This window comes from Cricetulus griseus, chromosome 3 (assembly GCF_003668045.3).
Source record: "Cricetulus griseus strain 17A/GY chromosome 3, alternate assembly CriGri-PICRH-1.0, whole genome shotgun sequence".
Taxonomy (NCBI): domain Eukaryota; kingdom Metazoa; phylum Chordata; class Mammalia; order Rodentia; family Cricetidae; genus Cricetulus; species Cricetulus griseus.
The window spans coordinates 85799240-85819668 of NC_048596.1; the positions used below are offsets into that span (position 1 = coordinate 85799240).

General features: G+C 42.0%; 1 protein-coding gene across 1 annotated transcript in view; it reads right to left on the minus strand.

The window, feature by feature from the left end:
• Window positions 1-14252: 14252 nt before the first annotated feature.
• LOC113830639 (protein inscuteable homolog) overlaps window positions 14253-20429 on the minus strand; it is a 119710-nt gene continuing 113533 nt past the window's right edge. The window contains exons 11-13 of the mRNA XM_027410136.2: window positions 20069-20224; window positions 18712-18788; window positions 14253-14739 (exon numbers count right to left, since the gene is read on the minus strand). Of these exons, the coding sequence (XP_027265937.1) occupies window positions 14611-14739; window positions 18712-18788; window positions 20069-20224 (362 nt within the window). The 3' untranslated portion in view covers window positions 14253-14610. The remainder of the gene's footprint in view (window positions 14740-18711; window positions 18789-20068; window positions 20225-20429) is intronic.

Consider the following 20429-nt stretch of genomic DNA (forward strand, 5'->3'; position numbering starts at 1 on the left):
AACAGAGACCTTTCTCTGTCCCTATGGAAAGATAATACACAGGGGAGAAGAAAGGAGTTGCAGGAAGTCTGAAAATTATCAGCATGAAAAGAATTTCCTATTCTATTTCTGGCTCTAAGATAGGGGTGTCTGAGTCTAAGAACCAGAGAGAGGCCTCTAAGAATTGGGACTGTGCCCAGGTGCCAACCAGCAAAGGAAGGAGAACTCCAGCCCCATAGGTCAAGAGTATGATCCCCTCTGCTGGCTGGTCTCCCAGAGCACCTGTACATATATGTGGCAAATATTTGCAAAGACAGATACACACACACACACACACACACACACACACACACACACACACACACACACAATAATAATAATAATAATAATAATAATAATAATAATAATAATAATTTTTAAAATACAAATTCATATTCTTGTATTTCTTAGGCAACAATAAATTGTAACGACAATTAGAGACTTGGGCAGGCACGTATGTATCCAGCCCACCTCAACCAAAGGCATTTGAAGGATTGTAGTCATCTGAACTGTACTATCCTGCCTCAGGGCTCCATATTTACATCTTTAAAAATGCCCCTGTGGATCCAGAGAAGCAAATGGGATTAGATAATTCTAAAGAGACAATTGGGTAGTAAACTTGTATCTAGGGGCCAGTGGACCAAGACCTGACAGGATTTTCTTTCTTTTTCTTTTTCTTTTCCTATACAAAGGACAGAGCAATTGCTAAGCCTGGTCCTGAAAACAAGGCCTTTGTTTTGTGTGGTTACCACATGGTCTCGTCCTCTCTCTTTGGAATTTGACAAGCAAATTGGCATTTGTGTTTCTGAGACTGTCATAGAATAGTGATTGTTAATTATACCCTACATGTCCTGCCTCATTCTGCCATGGATGTATTATGCTAAATGTGTTTAGTGAGCAAAAGATCTTAAATTTGATTTCAAGTTGCCTATCTCAGCATGCCAGTCAGACCCGCCCCAGGTCAGAGAGCTCCTGAGGGGGCTGCTGGGAGTTCTTCTGCTTCATAATTCCTAGTTCTATCATAGACCAGGAAGTATTCAGAGGGTCCAGCAGATGTCAGTGTGAAATCTGTGAGCCTCTTTGGGTTGCATATTAACATATTGGATTACACATATTGGATCACCCACTGCCCAGGAAAAGATACTGTAAAAATGTTAGCTTCAGAGACAGTAGTTTCCACAAGAATTTATGCCTTGAATTGATAAAAATCAGCTGGATAAGAGATGCAGTTACATGTTAAAGAAAATTCAAAGGATGAGATTGTGAGTATGGTACCTGTCTCCAAAAATAAACCTACTGATGCCCACTGTCTGATTTCCCATGCACAGCCCCTCTTGAGTTGATTCTCAGCACCTTTGTTTTAACCTGGGAAGCTGTCACTTGACAGACATATACAGACAGAATTCTAAGTCATTCTGTGTTTTAAAATTAGCAAGTGACATTACCATAGCAGTCATAGGTATGTTGATACACCTTTAAATATTTTGTATTAATTTTAGGATTCTTTGTATATTAAGAAAAATGACAGAGATTATATAACAAGTGTCTATATGCCCACTATCTAGATTTAATAACCAGTGACATTTTATTATGGATGCTGAAGGTCTTTTATTTTATTATTGGTAAAATAGTCTAATATACTCCTTCTACATCCTTATCACCTTTGCCCTCTCCAAGGGGTAGACATTATATTTAGGTTCGTGTATATCACCCCTGTAATTGCTTTCTCAGACTGATGTAGCAAAGCATTGCAAACTGAGTTCTTAAAGAACAGGGATGTATCATCCCATGTTTCCATAAGAGTTGAGATAAAGGTATATATTTGGTGGTTGATATTGTCAACTTAACAGGATCTAGAGTCTTCCAGGAGGCAAGCTTCTGGGTGTGTGAGGGGTTGCCTACATTGGGTTAAGGTAGGAAGACCCTCCCTAAATGTTGGTGGCACCATTCATTGGTTGGGAACCTTTATTAAACAAAAAGGTGAAAGTGGACCACACACTAACATTTGCTGCTCTTGTCTCCAGCTCCTGCTGTGGTGACATCCCAGTCATGATGGACTGCACCCTCAGATTGTGAACCATAATAAGCCCTTCCTTTCTTCCCTCCTTAGGTTATTGTTGTCATATAACTTGTGACAGAAACAAAAACAAAAGTAATAAAGAGCATTCTTATGGGATGGCTAGGTTCAGCTCTGCTCTCTCTTCTAAGCTCCTGGGACTTCCTTGGCTGGGTCAGCAAAACTCCAACTTTATATGACACCTTCTGTGGGTGTGTCAAAACTTCATTTTACAAAGTGCCTATCATATTTGATTAGACGCCCAGCCTATATAAGACCTCAAATTAGCTAATTACATTTGCAGTGACCTTAAGGTCACATTCGGAGGAATTTCTCAAGCTGATAAAAGTCAACCCATACTACTAGTTATGTGTTAATGCTTTCATAATATGTAATTTTCTAATAACTGTACTATAATATATAGTGCATTTTCAACTTTGACATAAAATAGTATTATGTCATGCATATTTTTCAAACTTTCTTTTTTAACCAAAAATATATTTTTGAGATGTATTCATATTTCCAGCTCATTTACAGGTTTTTACCATGTGAATTCATCACCATCAATCTATTCTCTACACTGAAAAGTGAAATAACCACACAATTCAAAACAGCACCCAATCAGGAATAATAAAAGCATGTGTATTGGGCTTAGATCACAGCTTTCTGATTTCAGCCCTTGGCAAGATTGTGTGGCATTGCAGCTTTTGTGAGTTCAGGCATCAGAAGACTTGTTTATTAAGGAAGTTCCAAGCAACAGGAAGAAAGCCACTGCACTGTTAAACAAGGAAGAGGTTTTCATTGATGAATAGGTTTAAATATGTTTGAGAGAGTCTCTGGGATATCAGCTGAATGTCCCAAGCTAAAGGACAGACCTCTAGGAAGCAGGTGGAAGACCCATTCCCTTGACCTCTAAGAGGTCTTTAAGGAGGAGATTGATACTACTTTTGACCATGAGTTACACCCAGCAGCCAACCTGCAAAGGAACTAATAAATACCTGGAAGCTATATCAAAGCTTCCAGACCCTCCTGAAAACACACCCCATGACCTCTCTGCTTGTCTGCACTCTCCGCTGCCCAGGGTTGTTGCTGTGATGCCAAGATCTAGGGAAGTGGAGTCGATCTCAGTCTGAGAGTCAGAAAACATGGCATGCCTGAGGTGGGCTACCTTAGCCCACAACAAAGATGAGGTTCACCAGAGCAAGAACTCTGGGACTTCCTGGGAAGTGATCTCAGACAAAGAGATGTCAATGCCACTACTCATCACCAATTCTTAGATGGTGGTGTGGAATTGGGGTCTGAGCTCCTTCATATTTTTCTGATCCCGAGGAACTGGACCATAAAACATTAATGCAAATCTCGCTCCCTGCAGAGTCTGTGAGAAACCGCCTTGGCACTCTCAGACCCTAAATGCTCTAGGAAAGTGCTGGGAAACAAGATAGAATCTGTTTTCTAGAGGCCAGAGAGGAAGTTGGGAATAAATTCAGGATAGATATTCACTTTCTTTGCCTGGTGCTATGACCATTATAACTCATTCAGAGCAAGTGTAGGGAACAAGCAAAGTCTTATTGCTGACATGGCCATGGCCATGTCAAGGGTCAAGGACTCCAATGACCCAGATCCATGGGAGTGTCAAAGCCTTCCTGGGTGAGCCTCAGATGAATGGTAAAGATGAAAATGTGTGCATAAAATGTCAGCTATGATTTCTCCCCCTGAATGTTTGAAGTCTGAAGACTGCTTCCCTACAGGGATTGCTCCTGAAGAGATTAGCTAAACTTGTCCCTTGATCAGCTGTACATAATAACCTTACCTCTTTGTTTATCTGATTGCGATAATCCTGCCTCTTGCTCAGCTGCATACAATAGCCTCATCTCCCTGTTCAACTATATATAATAAATATGCTGAGCTTCAGGGTTCTATGGCTTCTCCATCAAAGAGGCAGTGTACCCAATCCCAGTGTTTCACAGTACAAGTGTCTGTCCTTTTTTTCATTCCCTTGCCGATGATAGATAGGTCTATCCCTGGAGACATGCAAGGACACACCGCTGAGGAAATGGCTCAGTGATGAAAGCTAAAGCCCTAGAATCCATGTGAAAATGCCAGGTATGACAATACACAACTATAATGCTAGTGCTGTAGTGGCAGAGACAGGAAGATCCTTCCAACTTGGTGCCCTGACAGCCAAGTTGAATTGGTGACTGAGAGTGATAGGGGACAACAAATATTAGTATCTGTCCTCCATGCACTTATGTACATGTGTATCCCCCCAATATACCAAACATACAATCAAGCAAATAAAACAGCTCATTAAAATTTTTGGAAATTCTCTCAAAGACCTTTTGTTCAAAAGTATCAAATAAAAGTGAAGTTGTGAGTCAAATGGTTGAGCGATGTGTCCTCCAGACAAACCATCTAAGTGGATTTCCCCCAGGCAAACTCTGAAATGCTTTGGAGGTATAAGTTCATTACTAAATCCTAACATGCTGAGGTCTAAAGAATAAAATTTTTGAGCATCCTTAGAATTAGCAACCCATCCCCACTGCATTCCTCAAGGGATGTGTGGGTTCAGAGAAATCAGAACAGAGCTGGGAGCATTCAGTGGAGCTCATATCCCAAAAGGTGCTCTTCCCTGAGGGCAGATACCCAAGGAACATCACATTCTGCAAGGCAACTCCCAGGCCATGCCTGGTCACCAGGCCCTGCAGTGAGAAGTGTTGTTCCACTCAATGGTAGATTCTGCCTACATTGGGAGTGATTCAGTCTCAAGCTAGAAAGGAGAGAGGCCATGATCCTGAAAGAAAATGCCAGGATATTGTGTCCAGAAACTGACAAGAATCGTGTTTTTGGATGATGACAAAATAAGTACACAGACATTTCTACAAAGGGATCAGTGGGAATCTCCTAAGAAAGAAAATTAAGACAACTGTTATCCAAGACTTTTTGTGACTTGAAAATGGAATCAATAGTGTGTGACTTTCACCTTGATTTGCCTTTGACCTTTTGTCCACAGCTACAGAGAAGCCATTTGGAGATTTTTCTGGCATTAATCAGAAGTCATCAAGGGCTTCTGCTTTCATTAAGTTATATTTCACTCCATTCTTTCTGTCTGAAATAATTTTCATGTCTACTTTGGTTAATTTCAATAAGTAAATAACTAAAGACTAGTGATGAGCAAAGGGGTCAAGACCAGGCTGGAGAAACCCACAGAAACAGCTGACCTGAACAAGGGAAACTCATGGACCCCAGACTGATAGATGGGAAACCAGCATAGGAATGTTTCAGACCCCCCTGAACAAGGATGTCAGTTTGGATGTCTGGGCGGTCAGTCTATGGGGCCTCTGGTAGTGGATCAGTATTTATCCCTAGTACACGAATGGACTTTGGGAACCCATTCCACATAGAGGGATACTCTCTCAGCCTAGACATACGGGGGAGGGCCTAGGCCCTGCTCCAAATGATGACAGACTTTGAAGATCCCCATGGAAAGTCTCATCCTCCCTAGTGAGCAGAAAGGGGATGGGATGGGGGTCTGTGGGGGGCAGGAGAGGAGCGGAGGGTGAGGGAACTGGGATTGATGTGTAAATGAAGCTTGTTTCTAATTTAAATTTAAAAAGGAAAAATAAAAATAACTAGAGACTGTGAATAAGTAAATATATATTAATTAACTTAGAATGTAATTTTTTCTCAAAAAAACCTTGGAATTTACCAAAATATATTTCAAACTTTAAGGTCGCATGTGATACTTGAAGTTATATACTTAAAAATCCAATGAAATGTGTGTGTGTCCAATGGAGTACTACTCAGCAGAAAAAAACAATGGAATCTTGAAATTTGCAGGAAAATGGATGGAACTCGAAGAAACCATTCTGAGTGAGGTAACCCAATCATAAAAAGACAAACATGATATGTACTCATTCATAAGTGGATTTTAGACATAGAGTAAGGGATTACCATCCTACAATCTACACTGCCAAAGAAACTAGTAAACAAGGAAGACCCTAAAAGAGACAAACTTTGTCCCCTGGAGAAGGGGAAAGGGTGACCATCCCCTGAGCAAATTGAGAACATGGGAAGAGGGGGGAGGAAGCTATGAGAGTGAGAAGGGAAGAAAAGGAAGGATGCAGAGGTCATGAGGAAGCAGAAAGTTTGAGTCAGGTGTAGATTAGAAGAAAGGACATATGACAGGTAGGATTTTAGTTGGGGGGGTCGTAGGGGAGGAAGGGAGGCAGAAGGGAACTGGGATTGTCATGTAATTCAATCTTGTTTGTAATTCAAATATATAAAAATAAAAAATAAAACAACAACAAAAAAAGAAATGTAGGTGTGCCAAAGACAGCAATCACCAGTTTTGGTCAAACCCTGTCTACTGTTACTAGTTGTAGGTTCTTGGCAACCAATGGTCTCTCTAGTACTGTGTGCTTACTTGTAAAAGGGGGTCAAATAAGAACTCCTGAGAGTTTTTTTAGAATTCGGTGGTGTAGAGGCTGCACAAAGACTGGCATGGAACTGATGCCAATCATGGCAGCTATCTTAGGGTTACTGTGATGTAACACCATGATCCAAGGCTACTTGGGGAGGAAATTGTTTATTTGGCTTATACTTCCATATTACTGTTCCTCATTGAAGGAAGTCATCCAGGAACTCAAACAGGGCAGGAACCTGGAGGCAGGAGCTGATGCAGAAGCCATGGAGGGGTGCTGCTTAATGGCTTTTCCCCATGGTTTGCTTAGTCTGCTTTCTTAATAGAACCTGGGACCACAAGCCAAGGGTAGCACCACCCATACAGGCTGGGCCCTCCCACATCAATCACTAATTAAGAAAATGATCTAGAGCGGATCTTATGGAGATATTTTCTCAAATGGAGGATCCCTCCTCTCAGGATGACTATAGCCTGAGGCAAGTTGACATAAAACTAGCCAGCACAACTGACCCCTTGTCAGCTCCACATACAAATATATCACTGTTAAGCCATAACCTTTCCTTTCCTGTTTTTCCCCCAAGATCACATATTAATAAAGACATTACAATATAAAACACTTTCCCAAACTTAAGTACCACAGCCTTACAAATACAAAAACTTTAAAAGTTGTCTCTTTAATAATATCCAGTTTCTTTTAAAATCCAACATCTCTGTAAAACTTCAAAATATGTTTTTAAAAGTTTAAAGCCTCCCAACTGTGGGATCCTGTGAAACCAAAAAAAAAAAAAAGTACTTCCTTACTTCAAGAGAGAAGAACCAGGACCCATTCAAATCTGAACAAAGCCAAACCAAACTCCAACAGTGTAAATGTCTGGGATCCACCATCTTCTGGACTCCAAAGGATCTGGGTCACTTCTCTGGCTCTGTTGTCTGCAGCACACACAACTTGTCTCCTAGGATCAGGCATGCTCCACTTCATACCTGATGCTTTCCTTGGCTTGTTTTCCCATGTTACTGCCATCTCCAAACTGCTGGAGTCTCTTGATGAAACCAGACTGCACTTTCACCAATAGCCTCTCCTGGGCTTTCTTCAGGGACTCCATGCCTGCCACACAGTGCCAAGCCTCAGCTGCTCTCCGAGGCTTCTTCCTACATTCAAAACCAGCACCACCTGGTAAGTCTTACACTGCCAGGCTCTGCTGTTATCATGAGATACAGCCTTGGCAACCTCTGGAACACATGTTCTGTGTGCTGACCCTGAGGAAAACTTTTTCCAGAAGACTTCACCTCAGTGATGATGGTCTCTTCTTAATTACCATGAATTTCTCAGCCCCACCTGACAAGCATCAATTATTCCAGTACAACAAAGATTTCATTTTAGTGGCTCTGGTATCTTGGTAATCACTATCACTACTGACTCTTCAGCCCAAGTTAACCAAAGGTTCTTAACTCGAAATAGCAAATGGTCCTGATAGAGTCATTAAAGAATCTCAAGCTTTCCTCTGAAACATCTCAAGCAAGGCCTCCATAATTTGTGTTGCTCTCAACATTCTTATATTCCAAGTGCCCACAGAACATCTCACCAAGCTTTAAACACACAATGACTTTTCCAGCCCCAAGTTCCAAAGTCCTTCCATGATCAAAACAAAACAACAAGAAACAAGAAAAAAAAAACACTATGATCTGTCACAGCAATACCCCACAATCCTACTACAAATTTCTGTCTTAGGGTTACTATGGCTGTAATGAAACACTAGGAACTTGGGCAGGAAAAGATTTACTTGATTTACATTTCTGTATCACAGTGCACCACTGAAGTCAGGACAGGAATTCAAACATGGCAGGAACCTGGAGGCAGCTGCTGATGTAGAGGCCACAGAGGAGTACTGCTTACTGGCTTGCTCCCATGGCTTCATCCCCTGCTTTCTTATGGAACCCAGGACCTTCATCCAGCCCAGAAGTATCCCAACCCACAATGGGCTATGGCTTCTCACATCAATCACTAATTAAGAAAATGCCCTACAGGCTTGTCTGCAGCCCAATCTTACAGAGGCATTTTTGGAATCAAGGTCCCCTTCCCTTAGATGACTATAGAATGTTTCTAGTTGACATAAAACTATCCAGCACAGCAGCTATGGTGGCAGTATCATAAATTTTTGTTGAAAGACACAGCTTTTCTACCCATTTGCTCTGAAATTGCAAGCATGTCTCTGTATTGCTATGTGGAGAATATGGAGATGAGATGTGATACTTGGCAAAGTATCTTGAACTTACTTGAAGAATGACCATTTTCATTTACAACACTGAGGCTACATTTGAAGCACAGTCATGTGGAACCAGGAAACCTGGACAGATGCAATGGTGAAATTAGGCTATGTTTATTGAGAAGTCATCCTGAGGCACTATTTTTTCATTGTTTCATTTTCTTTTTTTTCTTAATTGAGCTACACATTTTTCTCCACTCTACTTCCCTCTTCTCTCCCCTTCCACCCTTCCCCCTGGCACCCATGCTCCCAATTTACTCAGATCTTGTCTTTTCCCCTTCCATGTGGATCCATGTATGTCTCTCTTAAGGTCCTCTTTGTTACCTAGGTTCTCTGGGATTGTGGCCTGTAGGCTGGTTGTCCTTTGCTTTGTGTCTAATATCAACTTATGAGTGAGTACATATTATATTTGTCTTTCTGGGTCTGCGTTACCTCATTCAAAACGGCTTTTTCTAGTTCGGTCCATTTGCCTGCAAATTTCAAGATGTCTCCATCATGTAAATGTACCACATTTTCCATATCCATTCTTTGGTTGATTCTAGGTTCTGGCTATTACAAATAATGCTGCTATGAACATAGTTGAGCAAATGTCTTTGTGATGTGAGTGTGTATCCTTTTGATATATGCCCAAAAGTGGTATTGCTGCATCTTGAGGTAGATTGGTTCCCAATTTTCCAAGAAATCACCATACTGATTTCCAAAGCAGCTGTACAAGTTTGCATTCCCACCAGCAATGGAGAAGTGTTCTCCTTGCTCCACATCCTCTTCAGCATAAGCTGTCATCAGAGTTTTTGTTCTTGGCCATTCTGACAGGTGTAAGATGGTATCTCAGAGTTGTTTTGATTTGCATTTCTCTGATGCCTAAGGATGTTAAGCATCTCCTTAAGTGTCTTTCGGTCATTTGAGATTCCTCTGTTGAGAGTTCTCATTTTAGATCTGTACACCATTTTTATTGGATTATTTGGTCTTTTGATGTCTAGTTTCTTGAGTTCTTTGTATATTTTGGAGATCAGTCCTCTGTCAGATATAGGGTTGGTAAAGATCTTTTCCTGTTTTGCATACAATCTCATATATATGCCCAGGTGTGTTTTCTAGGTAACTTTAGGTCAAGTAGACAGAGAAGATGAAACATCATTGTGGTATTAACATTAGTTTTATTCTTTGAGACAAACTTAAAAACAGATTCACTGAGCTTACAGCTGCCTCAGTCTTAGAGTAACATTTTCTGCCTGGAGTCCCCCTGATGACATCCTGTCTAGGGTGCCCCAGGGGCCCAAAAGCTGATCACTCAAGCTCATAGTCTGTGATCCAAAGCCACTTTAAAACTGGTGGGATTTTTAGGGTATCACCAGTCATCGCTCAGTCATGCCATCCTGCCTGGGCAGCATGGGGGCATTTCCCCATATCCTGTAGATTTACACTCTAAATTCTACCCATATCTTGATATCATTCTTTCATTTCTATTTTAAACTTTCTCCTTCAAAAAGGTCACTTTTCTGAATAACATTATTTTCTGAAGACCCTTTAAGTCTTATTCTGAGTTTTCCATTCAATGTCCAACTCCCCTTTATATTTTGCCTGTTCTTTGAGTTATTAATAAAGCTTCCTTTATGTGTAATACCATCTTTCCATATAATGAATGTGTGTTGTGAAAAGACATTACTGCAGGGACAGTAATTATTTTGAGGTTTTATACAGCCAGGACAAGGCATGACAAACCTGTGGGTTCCTGAGGGCAAGATCTCTCACAAAGGATCGCTCAATAGAGCATGCATGGTGTCTTTTATATCTTGGTCTTTTGAATAGTTTCACCACTCAGTCTTAGATTTTCCTTTCTCACTCTAAACCACAACTGATATCTGAAAATTAGACCCATACACCCACCACTCCCAGATTTCCTTAACCAAGCAGAAATGATCTCCTTAATATTCTCTTTGACTTTTGAATAGTTTCTTTAGTTTTCCCTTAGAGCTCTTTCCCTTGAAGTCAAAATTTAGTGTTAATTTTCCCTTTGACCGTCAGTGTCTAAACTGTTCACTTACTCATGGCTCTGCTCTATGGCTCTGATGATTGACTGGGTAGAGACAGAAGGGTAGGGAATGGAGGGGAAAGAGATGCATTCTTGGTTCTGGATGCTTCATTCTGATGACAACGGTTGTCTGGTGAATGAGGGCTGAGTGATTTTGAGACAATCAGGTCTGTTCTCCCTTACCTTCCTTCTCTCCCCTCAAGAAGCTTATTCTAGAATATTCTATAATTTGGCTCTCAGAGCAGGAGACTAAGCAACAAGAGACACTGGTGGGAGGTCAGAAGGCGGGAAGACAGAGTACATATGTATTCATTCTGCTGCCTCCCTCCCCACACGCTCCACTTCTGTTCTTGACTGAGTATCTCTGTCACTCCCACAATTGCTCCCTTGGCCTATTACAACTATCTTATCTCATGTGACCCTCAACCCAAGGTTGCTAAGCGCAGTCTACTATTAATCCCTGTCTGGCTCAACAATCCCCAGTGACTCCCTGAAGTCATCTTACTAGTCCCCAAGTAGTCCCCAACTTTTACTAGAGTTCTTTTTTGGAACTATCTGAGTTAAATTCTGTTTCTTATCAGGACCCTGCATAGCGTACATTTTAAAAAAAAACCACAAGTGTTACATTAAAGATTTTTAGCATACATATAATCCTTTTCTTTAGTCTCAGCTATTTCTGTCTTACTGACTAACTAGCCTGCAGAATGGGCAGAGCTTCGACCTATAACCTAGTAAGGCTTCAGTCTATGTATTTATGAGAAAATCACTTTCTTCCCATCAACAGAGGCTTCAGTTTCCTTACTAACTAAATGTGAAGCTCACCTAAACTAGTGATCCTCTAAGTGGGGCCCATAATCTCCAGGGGTTCACAATATCCTTTTAGGAGTTCTCAAAGGCCAAAGCTATTTTCATAGCACTGGGGATTTGCTTGTGTACCTTGTATTTCCACTTGATGACATTTCTAACTGCATAAGTAATGGTAGTTAATATTGCACATTCAAAGTTCAAGACGGTGTCATCAACTGTGCTCCCATTGAATTCTGCCACACTTCAAAGTCTGAATAACAACTTCACTTAGGAATATTCTTAATATAGTACTTGAAATGTTAAATTTACAGTGCTGTTGTAGTTTCTATAACCCTTATTGACAAACATGAGAACTGGACTCTAAGCATTTCTGTTTTATCCTGAGAAATATAGTGTGTCAGTTCCTAGAAGAAGGCAGCTACATAACTGACTTGTGAGCTAGCCACTTTTCCCATCCACCACTTCTACTCAAAAGATTAACTGACATGCTAACTGTTAACTGTTAAGACTGAGACATCTGGAAAGACATTATTTTCAAAAATGAACTAAGTGGAGCTATCTTTCCAAATGAGATAAATGATGATATTTGTTCCCAATAATATGATCTGAGCTTCCAGGCATGGCACCTTCCCAGTGTTTAAAGACTCATCTGATGAGATCAGCCATGATATTAACAAGCCATGTGTTGGTATATGATGAAAAGTGTCAACACCCAACTAACTCAGTGACATACATCCAAAACCTTCTTTCCAGGGCTGGAGAAATGGTTCAATTGTTAAGAGCACTTGCTATTCTTTCAGAGAACATGGCTCCAATTCCCAATACCCACATGATGACTACAACCATCTATAACTACAGTCAGAATATCTTGTCCCCATGTGCACTACACACATGGTACACAGACATACATGCAGGCAAAACATCATAAACAAAGTTGACCTGACCTAGTGAGAACATGGAGACACTAGTCATAAAGCTGGGGAAACAGCATTGGACAAAACCAAGCCCTTTGAATGTGGGTGCCAGCTAGGAGGCCAAGACAGTCTATGGGACCTCTAACAGTGGAGCCAGTCTTTAACCCTAGAGCACAAATGGACTTTGGGAGCCCATTCCCTATGGAGGGATACTATTGCAGCCCAGATACAGCAAGGAGGGCCTAGGCCCTCCCCCAAATGATATGACAGACTTTGAAGGTCCCTGGTGGAGGGCCTGGGGAGGAGTTGAGGGATGGGCTATGGGGGGATTGGTGGGGAACATGGGAGGATGGGAGGGCGAGGGAATGGGGGAATGGATATGTAAATATGAGTAGTAATTAAAGATTTTAAATTAAAAATGGAAAAAAATCTATAAAAATATAAAACTTTCTTCCTAAATGTGCAAGCTTTGGACAGGGACTCAGGTGTTTATTGATGTCTGAACTCCATTGTGTGAGCAGTGAAGAGAGTTTCTTTATTTCTTCATCTGTAAAGTTGTCTTGCCTGGCTAGAAAACAACTAAATGAATAATATATAGGCCAATATTAATATATTCATAAATTAACATAGAAGCTTCAAAGAATGGACATGGTAAATGATGTGCAAGTGCTTCCCACTATTATTGTCATTGTCACTTTTCTTTTTGAGACTTTAGAACAACAATGGCTCTGGCAATAGAAATTGCCAGACTCATATTCCAGCATAATTTACAAGCTACTGACCTTTAGCCAAGTGTTTCAATAATATGATCATGCATAGTAGTATATATGCATACAGTGATGAATGACCATATGATTATTGTAAGGGATAAAGGAGATATTAGATGCTTATCCCAGGACCTGATGCATTAGATTAATATCAATAATTTGGTGTTCAACAAATCTTTCTTGAACTTTATAAAATCATACCATGGTACAGGCAAGATGGCTTAAATGGTAAAAGAACTTGTCACCAAACCTGATGACCTGAGTTGGATTCCCAGGACCCACAGTTAGAACAACATAAACAACTTTCACAAGTTATCCTTTGACCTCCACACATATACTATGGCATGTGCATGTACACACACACACACACACACACACACACACACACACACACACACACGTAAATAAAATCATATCACACATGATGACATCGTAGCTTTCAGGACTCACAAATCTGTTAATACTTCTGAACAGTGATATTGAAAAAGTAGCTCACTGAAGAGATAAAAGGCTTATTTCTGTGGTGTGACTACTGTCACCATAGTCAGTTGCAACCTATGACCATGAGAACACTGGACACAGACCTGGTAAGAAATTCTCAGTATCAAGCCACTCAGGCATCATCTTTCCCAGAATCCTTTTGCGGAGGACTCATGCACTGTGCCTCAGCTCAGGACTCTCCTTAAGAGGTGATAGTTCACCAGGGTGGAAGAACCAAGGACAGCTGAGTTTTAGTGTATTCAGAAACACTTTTTAAATGTACATATAAAAACAAGACAAAGCTCTCTGTACTTTAACAGCTGGAGAAGTTCCTGAAGCATGCAACCATGAGAAGCAAAAAACTGAGTTTAAAATACAATTCAAGCAGAAAATAAAAAAGAACACATCTTCCATAATTCCATTTATTAAAGACAAACATTTCCTTACAGTATATCTGTCCAACTGTGAAATTCACTTTAAACTTCTGAAAAGAGTAAAACTAACTTTTAAAAAATGCTGGGCAGTTAAAATACCCTGGTTCAAAGTTGTTGTTTTTTCTTTTTCTTTTTTAATGGGCAAGAATATGTGCTTAGAAGAAAGAAAGTGTTATGAAGGGGAATCACCTGTGACAACCTGTCATGTTAGCATTGACACGATTCAACTTCTGCACCCACATGGCCACAGGAAGTAAAACAAAATGCAAAATGATTCCTGAGAACCACCTCATCTGCTCACTGATGAAGATTTCCCTTTCTATTTCATGTAAAAAAAAATAAATTACTTATAAATAAGGTGGTGAGGGGAGTTAGCCTTGTTCTGAGATGTGTGCACAGTGTGCCTCCTCTTTCTCACTCACTACACAAAACTCTCCTCCATGTTGCTACACAGCAAGAAGGAATCCACAAGCCGCGGCTGGACCAGCTGCTGGAAGTCAGAGTCCTGGAGGCCTTCGGGACAGACCCCGGCCAACCGGCGCAGAGCAGCCTGGGGGAAAAGCAGATAGTAAGGTTCAGGTCACACTGGGCCCCATGCACATTTGTGCTTCCTCCAGCTGCCCTGAGAGATGCATTTTGAGAAATGCACTACATTAACCAGGCAATTTGATCTGATTACCTGATACCTGTTCCTTGATACTTTAGTGGCCATTTTGGTCACCATTGTGTCCTTTTCACCATGGTCACCTGGTTTCATTTACACTTGAGCCAGTATGACAGGCATTACCTGGAAGCTCTTAATGATTTTAACAATGGTCTTGCTGTTTCTTTTTTTTTTTTTTTTTTTTTGGATCTTGTCAACTTAGTGATGTATATAAGTTCAATATGTGTTCTTGCCAGAGACTGGGACTTCCAGAAGCCTTCATAGACTCAAACTATTGTTTCCAGATGCTCTGAGTAGTTTACAGAAACCAGGATTATTCACTCACCCACAAATGTAACCAGTCTTTCACAGAGCACTGTGAGATGGGAGGGAAGAGGAAGAAAATGGGAAACATGGAATCCAGGTACATTTGGAGGCTGTGGCTGAGAAATCCAAATCAAAGAAGAGAAAGCAGGAGTTGAAGAGACAGATAATGGACCAGCTCCCACCCACAACTCCCACCCACTCACCCCACTGAGCGCTGGGCTCGCTTCTGCTCCGAGGCAGGTGCCTTGTGTATGTACTTCACTATGACATGTCCCTCCTGCTCTTTCCTAGTCAGCAGGATTCATCTGCTCTCGCCCCGCTCCCCAGCAAAGCCATCCTTGGCTACTCTACCAAGAGAACAATGTGTGCCCTCTCTCTGTGTGCATAGCCACTGTTCCTGCACCCTCCCCAAGCCTTGTTCTCAGAGTCTCCTTTCTTAGGAGTTAAGTCAGTCATCCGTGGATCTCATTCACAAATACCCAAGTATTAAATGAAGACAGTTGCCTACTGCTGGCTGCTTTACCATGAAAAAAAAATCAATCCTGTTTGCCAGAGGCAATCCATGCTGTCATTGCCTCCACACAGGACATAATTATAGAATTATCCTCCTCTCACCTGAGACAGTCTTCAGGCCAGAAAGAAGACTCTGGGAAGAGAAAAGAGACTCCCAACTCCATCAGCCTGGCTAGGCTCCATGCATCTCTCATCTTGCTGCCCAGAGGCCGGCAGCTCAGTGTTGGAGCCTTTAATAAGCCAAGCAGTGGACATCCACCGTATTGGTGGCTGGGGGGATGGCAGTAAGTCAACTAATTGCAAAGTCATCAAGACATAATATCCAAACTCAAGGTCATGTAAAAATACAAAGGTCTATACAAAGGTTTTTGCCCTTAGAACATTCTAGAATTAGGGGAGGGATAGAAATCTTCCTCCAGTTAAAATAGTGAGACCAGTGCCAAGAGAGTAGAAAAGAAAGAGCATGGTTAGAAACAAGAGGGTCTATTCAAAAGGCCCAGGCCTCCAGAGAATTTAAGTCTAGAACATGAGTTATAGGGATTATATAAAAAGATAAGCAGGGAAACTTATGTAATGCACTGTGTACTCTCTGATTTTGTATCACAGAGGGATCCTGGAAAACATCATCAGATGGATATTTGAATCTGAACCTCCAGAGATGAACAAACAGAGTTGTAGAGATGGTGCTTGTTTGTGATGTGAGGAAAGACAATACTTCCAAGCAGAGTTGGACAAGACATGGAAAAGGTAGGAGGCTTTCAGGTCCCAATGTCAGGTCAGAACCATGCTAAGAAGTATAGGAAAAACTGCCACCAGCCTACCCAAGCCACAGGTGCCCAGGCCAGACTGCCAAGCCTGCCTCTATACCCAGAGACTGCTGAGGAAGAAACAATTGACCCAGAGATACCAATGAGGAAAGGACAATGCAGCAGAGTCAGCCACCTGAGCCAATAGAACCTTGGGAGGGGTATAAATGTAGGTCTAACTTCCTTAATAAATGAGTCTGCAGCATGCTCTGCAACTCACTGACTCCCAGTGCCTGAGTCATTGGTGCTGCATCTTCTCACCCCCCCCAGGAGTGTCCAAGCAGGGTCACTCCAAACAAAGGACTGAGTGAGTAGACAGTAGGTAGGGTAAATAATGGAGAACCATGGACAATTCTGTGCAAGTTTGATGAAAACATTGTGAGGCAAATGCTCTTAGGAAAATCCACTCAGCATCCACATGGAGGGGTGGATTAGGAAGGGGCTCTCCTCAACATCGGAGAACAACTGTAGTCCCTTTCCACTTCAAAGTTCTCTGCATGGTTGGAGATGGCAGGCAAAACCTTCTTTGTGCTCTGGAGAAAAATGCCAGTAGTAATAGCACAATCCCCCACAACTGCTCCCTACACCCTTGACTTTACCTGTCAAGCCCTTCAGTCAGGTACTTGCTACTGCCAGAGCCATAAAGATAAGGGAGTTGGGGCCAATCATTATGTGTTTGTCAGCTGTGAATTTCTCCCCATTTTGTTTGATAGAAAAATAGACTTAAGAATGTCTGTGAACTTGGAGGAGAAAAAAAAAGGGTTTATCTCTTTTTTCACTAACTCCTCACTGAAGCAGAATCTCCAGTTGTCAGTGTTGCTGATCTCTGGCCCTGCTCTATAATGGAAATCACAGATATCTGCAGACCCCCATTAGAGATGTGGAAGCTGCCTTCTAACAGTATTTACTACCATGAGCAAGCATGGTTTTAATATGCTATGTGCATAAATATTGAATAGTGGTTTTAACATAATTGGTGCCCTTTTAAAAACTCCACATTAATTTTTTGATTCATTTAAAAATTATTGAGAAAATGGGAGGGGAGCTCTTTAGGAATAAGGAATCAGAGTGTATGGAGGGAGAAGGGGTTAATAGGGGTGAATATGCTTTAAATACATTATATACATGTATAAAATTGCCAAGTAAAGAGTCCTAACAGAGGTTAAAAATCTTCTCCAGACTTCCAAAAATGTACAAGTTGCAAGAGAGCTCTCCTATCTCCACAACTATAGCCCCAAAGCCTAGAAGAGAAAGTGACATATAAAATCATTCTGCAAATAGTTACTGAATAAGAGAGCACTTTGACCTACTCAATGACATAGAGCTCACCAAAGCACAAACAGAACAGGCCTGCTGACGGCAATGCCAACTGCTTCTACAACTTCATGGTGTCCATCTAGAACTCCCAGACATAAACTGAGCTCAGTGATGAGTGGGGCGAGGAGAGGGCTTTGTGAAGTCTCAACTTGAAACCCTACATTGACTGCTTCTCCCTGTGTTCTTTGAGGACCAAAGATCTGGCTCTCTCTCCTGCAAGCTAACTACTTCCATGTGACGCCACACTTCTAGCTGTTCTGCCACTCTGCTCTGGGGTTCATCACAGCTCCACAGGAAGATAAATGTGAACAAAGCATGCATTTCCCATCTGCTACTGTTGATTAGTTCCCTAGTACCAGGAAGTGAGAAGCTCCCAGGATGCACTTGTTGGGGTTCAGGGAGAAGATCTTAGTGGCTGGTCAAGTAACCCTCACTGTCCTGCCATGACCACTATAGTCATTTCCATAGCAGATGGTGCAGCTACTCAGTGGGAAGGGCCCTGAGGGTTTCTCTTGGGAGTAAAAGTGGACTTTCTTGTAATTGTTCACTTTGGACAGACAGCTCTCTGTTTCCTGGCCCCTGTGTTCTGGGAGCTGCATGACATCAACACCACCACGTAGCAGCCCTCAGCTCACTTCACCAGTGTTAATATGCTGCTGTGAGTCCCTAGAACCTAAAAGGTCACTGGAGCTGTGGAGATTAGATGGGGAGCAGCTTCTTCCTCCTCATTTTTCACTTGATTTTTCACTACAACTTAATCAACAGAAATAGAAAGTATCAGCATTGCCATTTTAATATAAAACCTGAAGCCTGGAGAAGTATGAAGGCATATTCAACTGTGGTAGAACGAGCTGCCCTGGCCTCAGTCTACCTTCCTGAAAGCCTTGTGGAAGCTGAGGGCAGGCTGAGAACTCACCAGGCAGGCCACAAGCACAGCGTCGCTGCTGTTCCTCTCAGATGGGGATCTGCAGAGCTCAATAAGGCGAGACATACCTGCACAAGATGCAAAGAGAGCATCACAACTGGCTTGGGGAAGCCTGGCCAGGCTGCCCCGCGGTGCTGGTCAGCTTCACCCACAGTACATATTAGCACCAGTCTGTGGAGGAGAAGCTGAACCCGCCTGGAGGAATATTTCCAGGAGACTTTCTACTTTCTGTTCAAGGTCAAGAAAAGTATGGTTCAAGTCAAACCCACAAATGCCAGAGCAGTGGCCTGGGCTGATCTTTGGTAAATGCTGAAGACATGCTGCCTGTTTCTCTGAGCAAGGACTTGCTAGCATATACATCCAGTTTTACCAGCACAGTGTTTAACATTCATACCTGTGCACTGGGGCCTCACAACTGTGTATTCCTCTAATTGGCTATGGCAGTCAGAAAATAGACTTTAGCTTCAAGTATAGAAAACTATAGACCCCATTAACATTTCCTAGTTATTTATTGGGAAAATGCCACCAAAAGCCACAAAGAAGATATTTGGCCTTGCTAACAACATCCTTCCACACACCCAGATAAGCAGGGCCTGTTCTGTCCACCACATATACTTGGAGCATTGCTCTCATGATTCTCACATGCAGACCACCCTATGCTAGGGGCTGGTGTTGTATTCCTCTAAAAAAGTGCCTCTTAACCTTCCTAATGCTGTGACCCTTTAATACAGTTCCTCATGTTGTGGCGAACCCAACCATAAACTTATTTTCGTTGTTACTTCATAACTGTAATCTTGCTACTATTATGAATCGCAATGTAGATATCTGTGTTTTCAGGTGGTCTTGGGAAAATCCTGTAAGGTCATTTGATCCCCAAATGGGTGGAGACCCACATGTTGAGAACCACGGCTTTAAAGCTTAGCAAAAGATGGAGGTTCTGGGAATATCTAGGCAAATAGGAAGCTAACAATGGTAGAGAGAAATATGGATGTTCTGAAGGTAAGTGAACTAGTGAACAGGTCACTGAATCAATGAATTACTGAGTGCATAAACCAATGAGTGGAGAATGAGTGAAAACTACATGAATAAATGAGCAAATGGATGTGAAGGAAATAATCGGGTTCTGAATGGCAGGGAGTCAGTATCCTATCCTTGCTGGACTATCTCTTGTTACAATTTAGACTAGGGGCTATGCCCACGGCCTTCTACCCCAGCATTTCCCAGCACACAAAGAGTGGGGTTCACCCCAGATTGTCCTAATATGCTGCCCACTAATACCACCATGAAAACACAGCTACTTTCATCCAACGCTCCCCATTCCACTCCAGCCACAGCCAGTATCACTTACAGCTGAGCCGCACGGCCTCCTGGGCCACATGTGGGTCTCGGCAGAGGCGGGCCAGAGTCACCGCAGCTTTCTGCTGTACCCTTTCACAAGCAGCCACTTCAGCCGGCGTCCCAGACCGTGGCTTCTCAGACAGCATGCCCATGATGAACTGGACACCTGGGCAGGAAGCAACACACAGTTTGGATGGTTTAGACTCACCCCTAGCATACAGCTTTCCTCTTGGGATTAGCTAGACAGACAGAAGCAGGGCTCAAGCAAAGGTTTTAGGGTAGGGGAGTCTCAAACAGAGGTGGAAGCCAGATATGGTCACCTCTTTCTTCTCCTCAACCATAGGGATTTGTCTAATTCTAGGCACAAGTCA